The sequence below is a fragment of the Heteronotia binoei genome, chromosome 19 (assembly GCF_032191835.1).
Source record: "Heteronotia binoei isolate CCM8104 ecotype False Entrance Well chromosome 19, APGP_CSIRO_Hbin_v1, whole genome shotgun sequence".
Classification (NCBI taxonomy): Eukaryota; Metazoa; Chordata; class Lepidosauria; order Squamata; family Gekkonidae; genus Heteronotia; species Heteronotia binoei.
The window spans coordinates 2,962,831-2,982,058 of NC_083241.1; the positions used below are offsets into that span (position 1 = coordinate 2,962,831).

General features: G+C 49.3%; 1 protein-coding gene across 2 annotated transcripts in view; it reads right to left on the reverse strand.

Moving 5' to 3' along the window:
- The window catches only part of MAP2K5 (mitogen-activated protein kinase kinase 5), a 267,295-nt gene that overhangs the window by 202,325 nt on the left and 45,742 nt on the right, over positions 1–19,228 (reverse strand). For both annotated transcript variants that reach the window (XM_060260130.1, XM_060260131.1), the window contains exon 8: positions 12,616–12,680. In XM_060260130.1, coding sequence (XP_060116113.1) covers positions 12,616–12,680 — 65 coding nt within the window. The remainder of the gene's footprint in view (positions 1–12,615; positions 12,681–19,228) is intronic.

Genomic DNA, 19,228 nt, shown 5'->3' on the forward strand with positions numbered 1-19,228 from the left:
CTTCCAAGCAAACAGATACCCGGCACAACAGAGGAATACGGACAGGATCTTCTCGCACTGCTGTACACTTTTTAAAAAACTGCTGCGTATCTGCGGCTCAAAACTCTCGTGTCGGCCAACTGGAGATATTTCATTTCCATCACACCACTGTTAACTGTGCATGGTCAAGCACAAGTGTTTTCCTGACATGCGTCCATGTGAATAGGGCTTTGGTCCTTAAATAGAACCCAGACCCCCACAAAGAGGCCTCCAGAACCTAACATACAGTAACCACAGACTTAGGGGTGACATCAGGGCCGGCTCGCCCACTAAGCAAATTAGGCATTTGCTTAGGGCGCCAGTGGGGGGGGGCACCAAATTCGGCCCTCTCCCCACGCTTGCCCCCTAGGTAAATCCCTATTTGCCCCCCCCTCCCTTACAATTTCAATGCCTCGGAAGGGGCGGTGGAGCGCCGCACTCCCCAGGCTCTTTAAAGGCCGCCCCTGCAATCCAGGAAGGAAGGGGGGGAAGGCAGCGGCAGCAGCTGCTCTGTTAGCAACTCATTCATCCTTCCCACCGCTGCTGCCCCCTCAACCCCACACTGATCCTGATCGCACTGGAGGGCCGGCATAGGAGCCGCGAGCCTCCAGCACGTTTTACCCGCCGATCAGCTGATTGGCAAGGGGCGGCCTTTGGTGCAGTGGTTGGCAAGGGGCGGCCTTTGGTGCAGTGGTTAAGTGTGCAGACTCTTATCTGTGGTTTGATTCCCCACTCCTCCACTTGCGCCTGCTAGAATGGCGTTGGGTTAGCCAGAGCTATCTCAGGAGTTGTCCTTGAAAGGGCAACTGCTGTGAGAGCCCTCTCAGCCCCACCCACCTTACAGGGTGTCTGTCGTGGGGGAAGAAGACATAGGAGATTGTGAGCCGCTCTGATTCAGGGAGAAGGGCAGGGTATAAATCTGCAATTCTTCTTCCTCTTCTTCTAAAGAGCCCGGAGAGCACGGCGCTCCACCAACCATTTCCAGGCACTAAAATTGTAAGGGAGGGAGGGAGGAGGCACCGCAGACTTAAGAGGTCACTTCCCCCCACCCAAGAATCGCTATGGGTAGGGATCCCAAGACCAAAGGACGATAATATTTGGGGCAATCTGACCCACTTGGTCTGAACTCTGAGAATCATCTTGCTTATTTTAAAAATTATACCGTACTTTTCTCCCACAGTGCAAGACTCAAAGCAACTTACGCAGAACCAACAAATCCATAAATTTAAAAACATCACATATAGAACTCAACCCCAATATTACTGATAGCAAAGTTATCTCCTAATAAGGGATCATGTTAAACAGTTCAGTTTCACATATATACATACACACACATACTCATATATATACATATACAAAAAATCTAAAGGGTGGGTTGTCTTCCTCACTGGTTCAAGAAAGCTGTTCCATGTAAGTATTTTAACATTTTTTTTTTTTTTAAAAAATCAGAAACAGGGAAGCGGCAGGGCTCTTGGACGACAAATTGATTAAAAGGATTGCTAAAGGAAGATGGGAAGATTGCTGAGAAAAAGATTTGCATCTGTTTTCAGAGAGAGAGAGAGAATGAGAATTTCTTCTCCCATTAAACTAGACAGAATTTCCACTTTTGTGAACTGATCAGCTTCCATGACTACCCTGGTTCTCTTGGGATCCAGGAAAGCAACTATCTGCCCAAAAGCAGACTGTAGACTTCAGCAGCTGCACTTCCGCTTGTCCTTACAGTTCATGGGGAAAAAGCCAATCAGGATACAGGTTACTAAGGGCCAATCCGTGTGACCATTTTTCACTTGATTTCTTCAAGACAACCTAAGAGTGTTCTAATTTAGTCAGCAAACGTTAGAGCGGTCAAGGGTCCTGTATAAAGTCCCTTCCACTGTTTGGCGCAATAGTCCCCCTTTGCGAAACACTTGGCTTATTTTTAATCAAGAACAACTTAACTTTTTGCTGAATCTTCAAGAGGAGTGCACAAAAGACAAAAAAAAAAATCCACCAGTTTTAATTTAAGAATCAACCAGTTTCTAATTAAACTGCCATAGGCAGCTGGTTGGATAAGTTTTAATCAGCTTCAGTCACCTATTGATTGGGACACTGAAGCTTAAAAAATTAAAAGTAAAAGTAAAAGATGATTGGGGAATTGCTCCGTTCTCAGAACAAAACAGTTCAACCCTCGGTAAATAACTCCTCTTTTAACCATCAGCTAAATGAACACTTCAATACCGCAGCACAAAGTCTTCTGCAAAATTACTTTAACTAACAAGCAGAAATTTATCAGCTTCAGCCAAAATCAATGCGGAAATCAATTTGAACACTGGTTGTGTCTAAAGGGCCTCATTGGCAATTTAGGGAAATTACAGCATGTAAATGTCTCTGCTTTAATTGAACAGTTTCATCAACTAGGCTGTGATTGCTGTCCGTTCATTTATTTACTTTCCTCGCTGTGCCAGTTCAGCGGGAGGAGGGCTGGTTCGTCGGGGCGGGAGGAGAAGGCCCTCCGTCTTCATTTTACACACTTTTGTGCATAACGGATTTTTACGAGCCGCCCAGGCAACAGCCGGGGTCAATGAAGACAAGCGAACTGCAATCACCGGTCAGTCTTGGTTAACCTGTAACGATTGTCCGCTTGAATTCGGTGGAGCTGTGGCCCGGCTACAGCTACAACAATCGTTATCCCACACTGGACAAAGGAAAACACCTGGTGTGTGTGTGGGGGGGGGGAGGGGGGGGGAAGATAGACAGCGTAGTGCTCCAAACACAAAAATGTAGAACGTGCATTCCAGATTTGTTAAACCAGTCTAAGAATGTACCAAGGTAAGATCTGCTCTACTGGCTGAGACCAAAAAGGGCACATCTGGATGAGTTTTTGGTGCTACAACCAGCTATCCTATGTTGTTTTTGTTTCTGGTGGCTGAACTTCAGAGACTTGCCCTTCAAAATTTCATCTAATTTTCCTTTAAAACCACCATGACCACAGTATGTAAATTATATACGAGGGGTGTCAAACATGCGGCCTGGGGGTCAAATCAGGCCCCCAAAGGGCTTCTATCAGGTCCCCGAGCAACTGGCTGTCATCAGCTTCCATCTCCCTCTCTCTTGCTTCCTTCTGCATCACAGCTTGCTTTGCCAGGCTTGCTCAATCGCGCAGGAGCTACAGAGCAAAAGCCTCTATTTTCTCCATTAGCTGAGGCTCCTCCCCGAGGGAGGAAGGGAGGAGGAACAGCTTGCTTCGCCAGGCTCTTTCAATCACATAGCACAGCTACTGAGCCCAGCATCTCTTCCTTCTATTGGCTTGAGGCTCCTCCCCATCCTGGTTCCCTAAGGAAGGAAGGAAAAGTCAGAGCTTCCTTTGCCCAGTTCCCTGGATCTCAGGGGAGAGATACAAAGAAAGCACCTTTAAGATCAACGAGCGCTAATGTTTTAAGCATGTTTTATTTTTAAGTTTCTTTTAATCTTTGTGTTTGTGTGCTTTTATAAAGTTTATCTCTCTGCTACCTGGCATAGCATTTTATGATAAACGTGGCCTGGTCCAACAAGATCTCATTTATGTCAGATCTGGCCCTCATAACAAATGAGTTGGACACCTCTGTAATACACACGCAGGGCTGGCTGTAGGGGTGGGTGAATTGGGTGGCCATCCAAGGTGACAGGCTGCAAAAGGCACCAGGTTGAGCCTCAGGTGTAACGTGCTGTCCCTTCTAACATCCCACTTTCGATGAGCTTTCAAGAGGCATAAATCCAAAGAGAGCTTTATTTTCGTTGGGGCTCTTCAGCTTGGAGAAGCGTCAACTGAGGGGGTGACATGAGAGAGGTTTACAAGATTAAGCATGGGATAGAGAAGGTAGAGGAAGAAGGACTTTTCTCCCTTTCTCACAATGCGAGAACTCGTGGGCACTCAATGAAATTGCTGAGCAGTTGGGTTAGAATGGATAAAAGGAAGTCTTTCCTCAGGCAAAGGGTGATTAACACATGGAACTCACTGCCAGAGGAGGTGGTGCGGCTGCAACCATAGCCAGCTTCAAGAAGGGACTGGATCAACATCTGAAGCAAAAGGTCCATCAGTGGCTATTAGCCACAGCACATTGTTGGAACTCTCTGTCTGGGGCAGTGACACTCTGTATTCTGGGTGCTGGGGGGGGGGCGAAACCACAGTGGGAGAGCTTCTAGTGTCCTGGCCCCACTGATGAACCTCCCGATGGCACCTGGTTTTTTGGGCCACTGTGTGATGCAGAGTGTTGGACTGGATGGGCCATTGGCCTGATCCAACGTGGCTTCTCTTATGTTCTTGTGCCTGGGGCAGTGATGCTCTGTATTTTTGGTGCTTGGGGAGGGGGCCACAGTGGGAGGGCTTCTAGTGTCCTGGCCCTACTGATGAACCTCCTGATGGCACCTGGTTTTTTTGGCCACTGTGTGACGCAGAGTGTTGGACTGGATGGGCCATTGGCCTGATCCAACATGGCTTCTCAGTGTGACGCACTGTGTGACGCAGAGGCCATTGGCCTGATCCAACATGGCTTCTCTTATGTTCTTATGTGACACAGAGTGTTGGACTGGATGGGCCATTGGCCTGATCCAACATGGTTTCTCTTATGTTCTTATGTGACACAGAGTGTTGGACTGGATGGGCCATTGGCCTGATCCAACAGGGCTTCTCTTATGTTCTTATGTGACGCAGAGTGTTGGACTGGATGGGCCACTGGCCTGATCCAACATGGCTTCTCTTATGTTCTTATGTGACGCAGAGTCTTGGACTGGATGGGCCATTGGCCTGATCCAACATGGCTTCTCTTATGTTCTTAAGTGACACAGAGTGTTGGACTGGAGGGGCCATTGGCCTGATCCAACATGGCTTCTCTTATGTTCTGCACTCTGGCTTGCGTACAAAATATTCTTGGCTATGATAACTAAGTAGAACCTCCATGTTCAGAGGCAGCAGGTGGCGGGGACAGATAACACAACAGGCTCCTGCCTGTGAGCTCCTCTCAGGCGTATGGCTGGCTGGCTTCAGAAACCGAATGCTGGACCAGAAAGGATTTTTGCTCGGCTAGAGATAGAAGCAGATCACTGCAGCCACGATGCCACATGAGCTTGTGTGGAGAAATATGCGGTAAGACGTTATAAACATTTGGATGATGCCATCGACGAGAGAAATATTATGTGTTATTTACCAGTGACACAATTTTATATGATACTAATAAGGTGTTTTGGTTCTAAATAATTGAACGCTGCTCCTACCGAGCCACAAACGTTAGACGGGGTACGCTGCCTTATAAATCACGCCGTTAACATATTTCACAGGAAACGGGAAGCGGTTTTGCACAAACACCATCTCTCAGAGCAACTGTGAACCAGCAGTGGAGTTAAAAAATGTGGCAGGAAGGAAACCCACTTCCAATGCCATTTGGAGTTCCCAGTGAATTATTTTTCAAAAAAGCAATTTAAGTAAATACCCCAGATGCTGTGGTATACAAATATTTTCCAATATATAGCCAAGAGCCTGTATGCTTCATCATACCTGCTTTCAGAAAAATATTTGAGGTTATGTGTGCGTGTAACTTGGTTTAAAATAGGTAGAGCAATAAATCCACCCCGTAACTACGCTAGATGGAATGCTAAAAACAGTCTGGCACTCTTGTCTCCAGTGGGAATGGGAATGTATAGGAGTTCACAGGTTACAGGGTATCGGTGGGGGGGGGGGGCTTGGGTTGCGGACAGAAAAGGGGAAGCTCACTGCAAGGTAAATGTGAGTTCTACTAAATTTGTGATTGGCGGAGGAGGGAGAGGCTTGCGATGTAACTCTGGGGACTGGGAGCATCAACTGAAAAACGCCTGGTTCCCTCCTGTTTTTAATAGAAGGAGAAAGGAGAAGGAGGAGATTGGATTTCTACCCCACCCTTCCCTCGGAGTCTCAGAGCGGCTTACAATTTCCTTTCTCTTCCCCTCCCCACAACAAACACCCTGTGAGGTAGGCAGAGCTGAGAGAGCTCTGACGGAAACTGCTCCTGAGAGAACACCCCCTCCCTTCCGCCATGCTCCCTCACCCCCGCTCACCGTGACGAGGCTGGGCCCTACCGGCTTTGAGGAAGCCACGCATTTTTTGAAGCCACCACTGGTGGCGGTTCTGCTCCGTCTCACTTCCGGTTCCGGAAAGGAGGGCGAGAAGCCTCCTCCCGTGCCAGCTTCAAAAAAAGTGCGGTTGCCACGAAGTCGGTAGGGCCCAGTCTCATCGCTGTGAGCTTTGGGTGGGTGGGGGGCGATGGGAGTGCGGCGCAGCGGACGGAGGGCGAGAGGTGGCAGCAGCTGAGGGGGGGGGGGCAAGCAGGGGGCCTGCCTGGGGCACCATGCACCCTAGGGCCACCACTGTGCCCAAATACTATTCCAAACAGCAAGGGCACTGAGTAGGCTTCCCAATCCCCAGGTCCCAGCGAGGGATCCCCCGTTTTTACAGGCTTCTCCCCGCCCCCAGCCAGCTGGACGGCAGGGGAAGCCCCGCCCCCCCACAGTCACCATGTAGTTTTAGAGCTCCTGCAGGTTCATTTTTAAAATATGTGCCTTTACGGCTGAGCAGGAAGCAGGAAACAGGAAGGGCTTCGGAGAACGGCCCCTCCCTTTGTTTTGCTTTCGTTTTTAGATCAAGTAAAGTTCTGCAGGAACAAGACCCAGTAAGTATTTGTGTGTGAGAGAGAGGGAGGGGGCAGGGGATTCCCTGGTTTGGAGGCCCTCCCCCCCCCACTTTAGAAAGCATGGGGGGGGGGGAAATGTCTACTGGGCACTCTATTATTTCCTATGGAGAACGATTCCCATAGGGAATAATGGGGAATTGATCCGCGGGTATTGGGGGCTCTGGGGTGGCTATGTTTTGAGGTAGATGCACCAAATTTTCAGTATAGCATCTAGTGCCTCTTCCCAAAATACCCCCCAAGTTTCAAAACGATTGGACCAGGGGGTCCAATTCTATGAGCCCCAAAAGATGGTGCCCCTATCCTTCATTATTTCCTATGGAAGAAAGGCATTTAAAAGGTGTGTTGTCCCTTTAAATGTGATGGCCAGAACTCCCTTTGGAGTTCAATTGTGCTTGTCACACCCTTGTTCCTGGCTTCACCCGCAATGTCTCCTGGCTCCACCCCCAAAGTCTCCACACTAACTGAAACTTATGGACTGTGTTCAGAAATGTTCCCACACAGGGCATGTTGCTAATCAAACTTGGAGGTGACCAGAACACAAATCACTGTGGCCAGATCACATTTACCAAGAAAGGGTTACAGATGGTGAAGCAACTGAAGCAAATTTGAGCAACTGACTGTAAAACAGGAACTTAACCCTTAAGCTACAAAACTGCTCCTTTACAGGACTACAGTCCCATCCAGAGTCAAGTGGCTCCACAATCGGTACCAAAACCAACTTGGTCTTATCTGGATTAAGCTACAGTTTATTGGCCCTCATCCATCCTATTTTTGTATCCGGACAACAGTTTATAATATAAGAGCTATAAGTTCAGTTTTAAGAGATAATCAGTGGTTCATGAACATTTTAAACCCTTCCAAATCCATTAAAGTCAATGGGCTTAGATGGGTATGTCTCTGTTTAGGTGAGCACTGTATGGATTGGATCTAGCTAGATTTTTTAGTGGTGAAACAGGGAAGAGTTCCAGCTATTTCTTGAATTGGACTTGGCAACCCTAGCACTGAGAAGGGGGGGGGGGGTCATGAACAGGAGAGGCCAGAATGGTTGGACGTCCGCAACCTCAACCAAAGGCATGGTGGCGGAACACCTCCTGCTATACAGGCCCTGTGAAACTGCATTAAATCCCGCATGGCCCTGATCTCAACTGGGAGCCTGTTCCACCAGGCCAAACCAGGGGTTGAAAAAGCCCTTGCCCCAGTCGATGTCCCGCAGTCCAGGGACCACTAGGAGGCGCTGGTCAGAAGAGCATAAAGCGCTCCGAGGTTCATATGGGGAGAGGCGGTCCTGCAAGTATGATGGTCCCAGGCTGCAAAGGGCTTTGAAGGTCGAAACCATGACCGTGAACCAGATCTGGTATTCAATCGGCAACCAGGGCATTGAGCGCACTACCGGCTGGATGTGCGCTCACTCGCACAAGTGTCGCTGTCAACAGGCGCGCTGCCGCATTGTGCACTAGCTGCAGATTCTGGATCAGGCTCAAGGGTAGACCTGCGCAGAGCGAGTTACAGTAATCCAGCCTGGATCCACTGCATGGATCACTGAAGCTAAATTCCGGGCAGTGAAATAGGGGACCAGTTGCCTGATTAGCCAAAGATTTGATTTTTTGATTTTAATAATAATAATAAAATTTTATTTATATTTATTAGATATATATCCTGCCCTCCCCGCCAAAGCAAGGTCAATCTGACAACCAAAGTGACGTGAGCCTCCACAGAAAGCAAGGAATTCATCTGGGATGCGTTTACATGGAAGTGATTCTTTCATACAGCTACTGTGAGCAACTGGTGTAAACATAGAGGCATTTGCAGTGGTGATGGGGAATCTACATAGCAGTAGACACAATGATCTGCTAGGTTTCAACTTTCATTTTGGCTTAAAAGTAGCCTTTTCTTTGTGAAGCTATAAGGGGAAATGTGTGGCTTGCCTACAGGCTTATACTTTTTAAAATGAAAGCTGGGAATGAGTAGATTTTTGCAAGAGGTTACTATAACCTTATTGTACTAAAGGGACCCTATCACCTTCCATTTTTTTAAGCCCCCCAAAAAGCGTTCTGATTCTTAGGGAAAATGGGATGGTAAAATGGCAGTTGAGGAAAGAAAAATTGTGCTGATATGGGCAGGACCGGCAAAAGAGGATCCCTTCCTGGTCCACATAGCATCCAAAGGTATTCTGACTACAATCTGTGCAGCAAAGCTGGGGAGAACAGGATGGATTCAAGGTGACGTCATGAAGATGCTCTCAAAATCTGCTGCTGCTATAAGGAAGCCAAAACATCTGTGTGGAAACCTGAACAGCACCAAAATTCAAGAGCACACCGGCTCACCTTTCCTCAGTTGAAAAAAAAAATGTTTAAGAAATAAGCTTAACTGGAAGCCACACAGCTATAAACCACCTTTTCTTTAAACAAACAAACAAAGGGACACACACACACACTAAACATTTAGATTCAGCAAGTTCTCCCTAGAAATATTGCTATAAAAGTATTGATTTCTACCCAACTCAATTGACTGAAAAGTTGTTTGTATAGCAGTATTGGCCTAGGCAATGCACTGGAACAATTCTGCTACACAGAGTAATCAAGTGCATTTCTGAAGTATAATTATACTGTCATAAAAATGAAGCCAAGATACCCTTCTCTTCCAGCAATAAACCCAGAGAGGCAATAAACCGCCCTCCCACCTCGCAGTTCCCCCACCACCACTCCAATGAAACAGTGTCTTCCAAAGAACACAAAGCCCCCTCCTCTCTCTTGCTCTCCCCTTGAGCCACGGTTAGCATGAAAGTGATCAATATCTCAATCTCCATAAACTATTTCAATAATAGTTAGTTCACCTGGAAACAGAAACCAAACGTTTCTGCTCAGCGACCTGGAACGTACCTTCTTGTTTGCTGAATGTGGATAATATTTCATTGCCATAATGGATATGACTTCAGTGCGGGGTTTTGGGGAGACACACACTCTCTCTCTCTCTCTCACACACACACACACACACACTTTCGTTCTTCAGTTAGAAATCAGTGTGTGGTGGGCAGATTTCAGAAACAAGCTCATAGTACAGAAAGCTGGCAGTGGGGTGGGGGGAGGAAGAAACAAAAGAAAGCTGCAGATGCATTTCCCATTCGTTTTACTTGACAAAGCTCACCAATGTAAGAGTGTGTGTGTGTGCGTGTGCAGAAGCTGGCTGCAACTAGAGCAGGATCCAGCCACCTGAGCCAGTCTGGTGTAGTGGTTAAGTGTGCGGTCTCTTATCTGGGAGAACCGGGTTTGATTCCCCACTCCTCCACTTGCAGCTGCTGGAATGGCCTTGGGTCAGCCAGAGCTCTCTTATCTGGGAGAACCGGGTTTGATTCCCCACTCCTCCACTTGCAGCTGCTGGAATGGCCTTGGGTCAGCCAGAGCTCTCTTATCTGGGAGAACCGGGTTTGATTCCCCCCTCCTCCACTTCCAGCTGCTGGAATGGCCTTGGGTCAGCCAGAGCTCTCTTATCTGGGAGAACCGGGTTTGATTCCCCACTCCTCCACTTGCAGCTGCTGGAACGGCCTTGGGTCAGCCATAGCTCTCTTATCTGGGAGAACCGGGTTTGATTGCCCACTCCTCCACTTGCAGCTGCTGGAATGGCCTTGGGTCAGCCAGAGCTCTCTTATCTGGGAGAACCGGGTTTGATTCCCCACTCCTCCACTTCCAGCTGCTGGAATGGCCTTGGGTCAGCCAGAGCTCTCTTATCTGGGAGAACCGGGTTTGATTCCCCACTCCTCCACTTGCAGCTGCTGGAACGGCCTTGGGTCAGCCATAGCTCTCTTATCTGGGAGAACCTGGTTTGATTCCCCACTCCTCCACTTGCAGCTGCTGGAATGGCCTTGGGTCAGCCAGAGCTCTCTTATCTGGGAGAACCGGGTTTGATTCCCCACTCCTCCACTTGCAGCTGCTGGAATGGCCTTGGGTCAGCTGTACCTCTGGCAGAGGCTGTCCTTGAAAGGGCAGCTGCTGTGTAAGCCGATAAGCACGGAGCCACAACACTAATTTCATATGAGGAAAAAAGAAACAACTTTCCTATTCTGAAAAAAGGCCGCAAGAGAAGCCACAGCAAGGAGTGTATGAGTGGGTGGGAGCACTCTCCCAGCCCCACCACTTCTGTCCCCGCCCTGTTCCATCCCTTCTGCCAAGGAGATGACCATCACCCTGAACTCTACGCGGCCCAGCGAGGTGAGCAATGCTGTGAAGCTATACTGCAGCTCAGTTGTGAAGGGAAAAAAGCTTGTTACCGGGAATGGGATACAGCACTGAGCTCCGCCATTTTGAATACAATGCTTAACTCCATCCAGGGCTTTTTTTGTAGGGGGAGAAAAACCAGCAGGAACTTATTTGCATAGTAGGCTACACCCCTTGATGTCACCATTGTTTCACACAGGGCATTTTTTGTAGAAAAAGCCCAGCAGGGACTCATTCGCATATTAGGCCACACCTCCTAATACCAAGCCAGCAGGAACTGTGTTCCTGTGCGTTCCTGCACAAAAAAAGTCCCGGCTCCACCCCCTAACTCTACTGGCTGAGGGTGGAGAATCTACACTGTTGGCCTACCCACAATCCTCCTGCAGTTCTTCCTTTGAGCTGGACAGCTTCAAGAGGAGATTGGATAAGCAACATACGGATGCTCCAAGACAGCGGGGTCACCCCACCGACTTCATGGGGAAATAGTCCCATAAGGAAGAAGCCCAAGACTTCCCTGTCCGGTAAGCCAACGCTTTACTGATGTCGGGCTTCACATGTAACAACACAATTTTTATTACTGTATTAATTTAATTAAAATGTCTAGCTGTTGATGGAATAATCTTGTGCGTAAGCCCTCTATTCCTTCGCGTGTCTGTGAACTACATCAGGTAGAAAAGAACTTTCATTCTGGTCTGTCTTAACTGACTGTTAGCCTGTTAGCCTGCTGCCTCACAATCCTAGAGTTGGAAGGGACCTCCAGGGTCATCTAGCCCAACCCCCTGCACCATGCAGGAAACTCAGAAATCCTTCCCCCTAAATTCACAGACTCCTCATTGCTGTCAGATGTCCAGCTAGCCTCTGTTTAAAAACCTCCAAGGAAGGAGAGCCCACCACTTCCCAAGGAGGAAGCCTGTTCCACTGAGGAATCGCTCTAACGGTCAGGAAGTTCTTCCTCATGTTGAGCCGGAAACTCTTTTGATTTAATTTCAACCCCTTGGTTCTGGTCCTACCTTCGGGGGCCACAGAAAACAATGAATTAAAGGTCTGGAGAAGAAGGTGCTATTTTAAGAAGCCAGTTTGGGGTGGTCGTTATGTGTGCGGACTCTTATCTGGGAGAACTGGGTTTGATTCCACACTCCTCCACTTGCAGCTGCTGGAATGGCCTTGGGTTAGCCAGAGCTATCACAGGAGTTGTCCTTGAAAGGGCAGCTGCTGGGAGAGCCCTCCCAGCAGGATGGATGTTTGTTGTTGTTGGAGAGGATGTTTGTTGTTGGGGGGAGAAGATATAGGAGATTGTAAGCCACTCTGAGTCTCTGATTCAGAGAATAGGGAAGGGTATAAATCTGCAGCCTTTTTCTTCTTTTTGGCCAAGGGGACCACAGAAAGCTGTTCAGTTCTCCCCTCCCACTTCCCTGGCTGGTAACACAAGCTGCTGTGCTCCAAAATGGCTCATCTGGACTATGATAGTTACCTGCTGTATCTCCTTTTGGATTTGACAGGGCCAATAAAAAAGATATATAAACACCAGAGGGTTATTTTTCAAGAGCTACGGTAGATATGAAAGCAACTCCTAAAAACCTTAAATACAACAGACGCTTCACAAAAGGAAGAAGAAAGGCCAGCAACCTTATGACACTTCGATGGAGGAAGGGGAGGGGGCTTTTCTTCCCCAAAAGTTGGAGCAGGAAGGGGGTGGGGAAAACACTCACTTGTAGACTGTCCCGCCGTTGCCGTGACCGAGGATGTCTCGATACCGTATGTCTTGTTCATTTATCTCCACGAGGAGGAGGGGGGGGGGGAAGAAAAACAAAAGAGGTGTCATGCCGTGGATGGAAGTGTCAAGGAAATGCAACTCCAGGCCATAAACTACCCGCTGCCTGGGTCATTTCAAGTTCAGCTGCAAGAACGAGGAGATCAATACAACATTTGCTGTCCAATTTATAAAAGACAATACCAAGGGACAAAGTGATGGAAAGTTTAATGACAATTTGTTTGCCTGGGTCATTTCATTAAAATTTGATAAAAGGTGTCAAAAATGGAATGATAACATAGCTCAAGAGGAGCCGGCCACAGGCCCGGAGAGGGGGAAAGGGTCTCCGGCGCAGAGTTACAGCCAAAGCCTAGGTGGGAAGCAAGGCTAGGAAGCGGCTCAGACAAGGCTTGGAACCTTCAGCTTGGCCTGGAAAGTATCCACCGACAGTCCAAATCTAGACAGGGTTGCTGGGTCCCCCCACCATTGCAGGGGGGATTTGGGGAGCGTTCCAAGGGGTGAGCAGGACTCCACACGCAACATCCCATGCTATCTCATGTCCCACGGCATTATGTCAGTGGCAAGACATGCAATGCCAAGGGTGGAATTCTAGCAGAAGCTCCTTTGCATATTAGGCCACACCCTTCTGATGTAGCCAATCCTGCAAGAGCTTACAAGGCCCTTTTTTTGTAAGCTCTTGGAGGACTGGCGACATCAGGGGTGTGTGACCTAATATGAAACGGAGCTGCTGCTAGAATTCCACCCCTGCTTCAATTTATACCCACCCTACCCCCAAAATAAAGCCCCATGGCACAGAATGGTAAAGCTGCAGTACTACAGTCGAAGCTCTGCTCACAACCCGAGTTCGATCCTGGCGGAAGCTGAGTTCAGGTAGCCGACTCAGCCTTCCATCCTTCTGAGGTCGGTAAAATGAGTACCCAGGGGGGAGTGCAGATGACTGGGAAAGGCCATGGCAAACCACCTCATTAAGAAAAAAAAGTCTGCCATGAAAACTTTGCAATGTGACGTCACCCCAGAGTCGGACACGACTGGTGCTTGCACAGGGGACTACCTTTACCCCCCAAAATGGGCTCAGATGCTGGGTGCACCTAAAGCAGAGTCTGAGAAGATCTGGAGCGCACAGGAGGTTTCATATGGGAGAAAGAGGTCCTTGGGAAATGCATTTTGGTTGGAACAAAAATCCCACCAAGCGTTCAGCTCCGGAAGGCAGATTTCTGGAACGCATCACGCTAGAATAACTTAAAGTAGCGATCCGCTTGACGGCCCCAAAAGGGAAGCTTAAAATATTTTGTGCTGCGCCACAACACAGTGATTATTTATCCAGGGAAATATGTTTCCTTCTATAAGCGTTCGGGTCTAAAGACTGGGCAATCTGTGATCATTAGAAGCACAGTGGCAAAAAAGTAGACTTTATATAAATTGCCTGTTGAGATTGCAGCAGTGAACTTGGTATATTGAAATTAATTAATGCACAGTGGCCAGCCATGAATCAAAATTAAGGTTTATCCTACGGTGGGATTTTTTCCCCTGAATGATTTTCTCTCATTTCAACACAATCAGGAAACGAAGGGGAGGGCATCTGGAAAAAGAAACGACCTATCCTGAACTGCCTTTTCTTCACACAATTACTGCAGGCTGATTAGCTGCTTATGAAAAAGCAAAACCTCACATGGAGAGTCAGTCAGTGGCCAGAGCAGAGGTCCCCAACCTTTTTAAAACCAGTGGACACCTTTGTGATGAGTGCAGCCACAAAAACGGCTCCTACAGGAAGTGGAGCTTGTCACAAAATGGCTGCCACGGTTGATCTTCAGCCACACAGTGAAGATCCTTGCGCTGTGGCAGCAGCTGCCACCGAAACAGCCATAAAAATCCGCACAGCCAAGTAAGTCTACGATGTTTCAAACAAAAGGCTTGCTGGGCAAAAGACCCAACTGGCCCTGCCTACTTTCTAAAAAACACTTGGCAGGAAAGGCGTCAATGGACGCCAACCATGTCAAGGACCCCTGGCAGATTAGGACATGGGTTTAATCCCCACTTTTGGCTATAGCTTACCTCCCAGGTTAGCCTACTTCACCAGGTTGGCTGAGGACAAAACAGGATGGGGGGGGGGGGAAGAGCCCTGTCCATCGCCTGGAGCTCTTGTGTATCTTGTGTTGCAGTTTTGCTATATCACTGCATAGTGGTTAGAGCCAGGATCTGGGAAATGTAGGTTTGAACTCTAACTCTCCCACAGAAGTTCACTGGCTGACCTAGGCCAGTTACACACTCTCCGCCTAACCTACTGGACAGGATTGCTGTGAGGACAAAGCGGTAAAGTGGAAGATGAGCCCTTCTGGATCAGACCAATGCTCCACCCAGTCCAGCATCCCATCTCATGCAGTGGCAAACCAGTTCCTCTGGAGGGCCAACAACCTTCTGCTGAGAAGAACATCAGAAGAGCCTTGCTGGATCAGACCAGGGAGGGTCCATCTAGTCCAGCCTCCTGTCTCACACAGTGGCCAACCAGTTCCTCTGGAGGGCCAACAACAGGGCAGAGAGGCCGAGGCCTTCCCCTGAGAAGAACATCAGAAGAGCCCTGCTGGATCAGACCAGGGAGGGTCCAACTAGCCCAGCCTCCTGTCTCACACACTGGCCAACTAATTCCTCTGGAGGGCCAACAACAGGGCAGAGAGGCTAGGCCTTCCCCTGAGAAGAACATCAGAAGAGCCCTGCTGGATCAGACCAGGGAGGGTCCATCTAGCCTCCTGCTGGATCAGACCAGGGAGGGTCCATCCAGCCTCCTGTCTCACACACTGGCCAACTAGTTCCTCTGGAGGACAAACAACAGGGCAGAGAGGCTGAGGCCTTCCCCTGAGAAGAACATCAGAAGAGCCCTGCTGGATCAGACCAGGGAGGGTCCATCCAGCCTCCTGTCTCACACACTGGCCAACTAGTTCCTCTGGAGGGCCAACAACAGGGCAGAGAGGCTGAGGCCTTCCCCTGAGAAGAACATCAGAAGAGCCCTGCTGGATCAGACCAGGGAGGGTCCATCTAGTCCAACATCCTGCCCAGTATCCAGGGAAATAGGTGGCTAGCCAGTTCCTCTGGAGGGCCAACAACAGGGCACAAAGGTCAACGCCTTCCGTAGAACAATGAGAACCGTATCGACCACGTTGGGTCCATATAGTTAAAATAAATTAATTAATGTTTTTAATCTTTCGGCTGCAACTGGTTGTTACTTATGGTAGCCACCCTGAGTCTCCAGAAAAGCAGCATGGAGACAGAATCTCCAGCAATCTCTCTGAAAGTGTTGCTGGCCCAGGTCTCCTGAAAAGGGACACCCAGTATAATATCTTCGGAGCACCATCTATACAAACTTCTTCTGGGGGGTGGGAAGCAAACAATGCAGGCCACACCAACGATTTCCACTGGAGATTATGAACATAGATATATTCAAACCCTCGAACAAGACTCATGCAGAGTTGGGCTACTGGTTTGTCTGAATATATGAACATATGAAGCTGCCTTTTACTGAATCAGACCCTCTTTGGTCCATCAAAGTCAGTCTTGTCTACTCAGACTGGCAGCGGCTCTCCAGGGTCTCAAGCTGAGGTTTTCCATGCCTGGTTGCCTGGACCCTTTTTAGTTGGAGATGCCGAGGATTGAACCTGGGACCTCCTGCTTACCAAGCAGATGCTCTACCCCTAAGCCACAGCCCCATTCATGGCTCTCGTGGGTCTCAAGCGGAGGTTATTCATGGCTACTTGCCTGGACCCTTTTGAGTTGGAGATGCCGGGGATTGAACATGGGACCTTCTGCTTACCAAGCAGATGCTCTACCCCTAAGCCACAGCCCCATTCATGGCTCTCCAGGGTCTCAAGCAGAGGTTATTCATGGCTACTTGCCTGGACCCTTTTGAGTTGGAGATGCCGGGGACTGAACCTGGGACCTCCTGCTTACCAAGCAGATGCTCTACCCCTAAGGCACAGCCCCATTCATGGCTCTCCAGGGTCTCAAACGGAGGTTATTCATGGCTACTTGCCTGGACCCTTTTTAGTTGGAGATGCCGAGGATTGAACCTGGGACCTCCTGCTTACCAAGCAGATGCTCTACCCCTAAGCCACAGCCCCATTCATGGCTCTCCAGGGTCTCAAGCGGAGGTTATTCATGGCTACTTGCCTGGACCCTTTTGAGTTGGAGATGCCGAGGATTGAACCTGGGACCTCCTGCTTACCAAGCAGATGCTCTACCCCTGAGCCACAGCCCCATTCATGGCTCTCCAGGGTCTCAAGCAGAGGTTTTTTATGCCTCCTTGCCTGGACCCTTTTTAGTTGGAGGTGCCGGGGATTGAACCTGGGAACTCCTTCTTACCAAGCAGATGCTCTACCTTTGAGCCACAGCCCCATTCATGGCTCTCCAGGGTCTCAAGCGGAGGTTTTTCATGCCTCCTTGCCTGGACCCTTTTTAGTTGGAGGTGCCGGGGATTGAACCTGGGACCTCCTTCTTACCAAGCAGATGCTCTACCCCTGAGCCACAGCCCCATTCATGGCTCTCCAGGGTCTCAAGCGGAGGTTTTTCATGCCTACTTGCCTGGACCCTTTTTAGTTGGAGGTGCCGGGGATTGAACCTGGGACCTCCTGCTTACCAAGCAGATGCTCTACCACTGAGCCACGGTCCCTCTCCTCATCTTGCTGAGCAGTGCCTCCTCTAGCTGCAGCTGCTCTCTGGGGCCTCGGGCAGAGTTCTTTTGTACCACTTCTACCCAGAATGTTGAATCGGAGATGCCGGGGCTAGAACCTGGGACCCCCCCCCCTCCCGCATCCACGGCACATGAATCCTCCCTGGGTCTTCTGCTGCAGGTCACTTCATTTAATCTACCTTTGTTCAAAATCATCAGAGGAGAAACACTTCAGATCCGCATCACCGCAAATAGATTCGCATCCACAACGAGAAGCGAATCCTTTTGGGAGCGGCCATTTGTGGCTTAATTGTGTGAGTTTTAATTTGAGAAAGACCAGTAAAGTTTTCACAAATGCAGTGGCCTAGGTTGGGTTTTTTTTCCCCTTTTTCTTTTTTTTTGCAAGAACGTTTTCTTTACCCCAGCCCATTTCACTTGCAGTTAGTCAAGCAATGGAACAGGAATGAACCCCCCCCCCACACACACACACCTCCTTTACTGTCTCCCTGTACTATTCACTGGAGTGTTAACTCCTTGAAGAAGAAGACTGCAGATTTATACCCCACCCTCCTCTTTGAATCAGAGACTTAGAGCGGCTCACAATCTCCTATATCTTCTCCCCCAACACACACCCTGTGAGGTGGGTGGGGCTGAGAGGGCTCTCACAGCAGCTGCCCTTTCAAGGACAGAGACTCAGAGCGGCTCACAATCTCCTATATCTTCTCCCCCCCACAACAGACACCCTGTGAGGTGGGTGGGGCTGAGAGGGCTCACAGCAGCTGCCCTTTCAAGGACAGAGACTCAGAGCGGCTCACAATCTCCTATATCTTCTCCCCCCCACAACAGACACCCTGTGAGGTGGGTGGGGCTCTCATAGCAGCTGCCTTTTCAAGGACAACTCCTGCGAGAGCTCTGGTTGACCCAAGCCATTCCAGCAGCTGCAAGTGAAGGAGTGGGGAATCAAACCCGGTTCTCCCAGAAAAGAGTCCGTGCACTTAACCACTACACCAAACTGGCTCTCTGTGCATGGAAGTGACGAAGGGGGAGAAGAAGACACCAGGGTGAAGCACCCAGAGGCCTCTGAATCCCAGAGCCAGGGACCTCCAGAGGAACGGGTTGGCCACTGTAAGAGACAAGATGTTGGACTAGATGCAACTCTGGTCTAAGCCGGCAAGGCTCTTCTCTGATGTCCTTGTCTAGGAAGAGCCCCCGACTGAGGACACCTTTCTTTTGCCTGTACTAGAGGTGTGGAGGCTCAAAGAAATAAAGAAGATGTGTGCGACTTAGCGAGGTCCAACAGAGGGTGAAGCCAGAGCAGAGGTTCCCCAACCTTTTACAGCCCGCAGGCACCTCTGGAATTCTTACACAAGGCACAATAATAAAATGGCTGCCGCAGGAGGTAGAGCCAATCACAAAATGGCTGCTGCAAGAGGTGGAGGCCACCACAAAATGTCAGGGGGTGAGTGCTCATATGGGGACCGCCCCTCCCCATATGAGCCCCGAAGGGCATTGCGATTGGCCAACCAACACCTTCTGGTCATCCCTGGAGCCAAGGACGTCCGACTTGCCTCAATTAGGGCAGGGCCTTTTTGGCCGTGGCCCCAACCTGGTGGAGGCGCAGGCCCTGCCGGATTTATTACCCTTCTGCAGGGCCTGCAAGGCAGAGCTGTTCTGCCAGGCGTTTAGTAGAGGCAGGCGGGCGTCCTCTGCTCTGTTGCCTATACCATCGGCTGCTCCCCCCCCCCCCCCCCACAGTGATCTATCATCTGAAACTTTATATTCGGGCCACTGAATGAATACACCTAAAGTTGCACCATGTGCCGCCCGCCTCTGCTATTTAATGTTGTTGTAATGCTGTTGTTTTACATTGTATTTATTGATTTTATTATAAGTG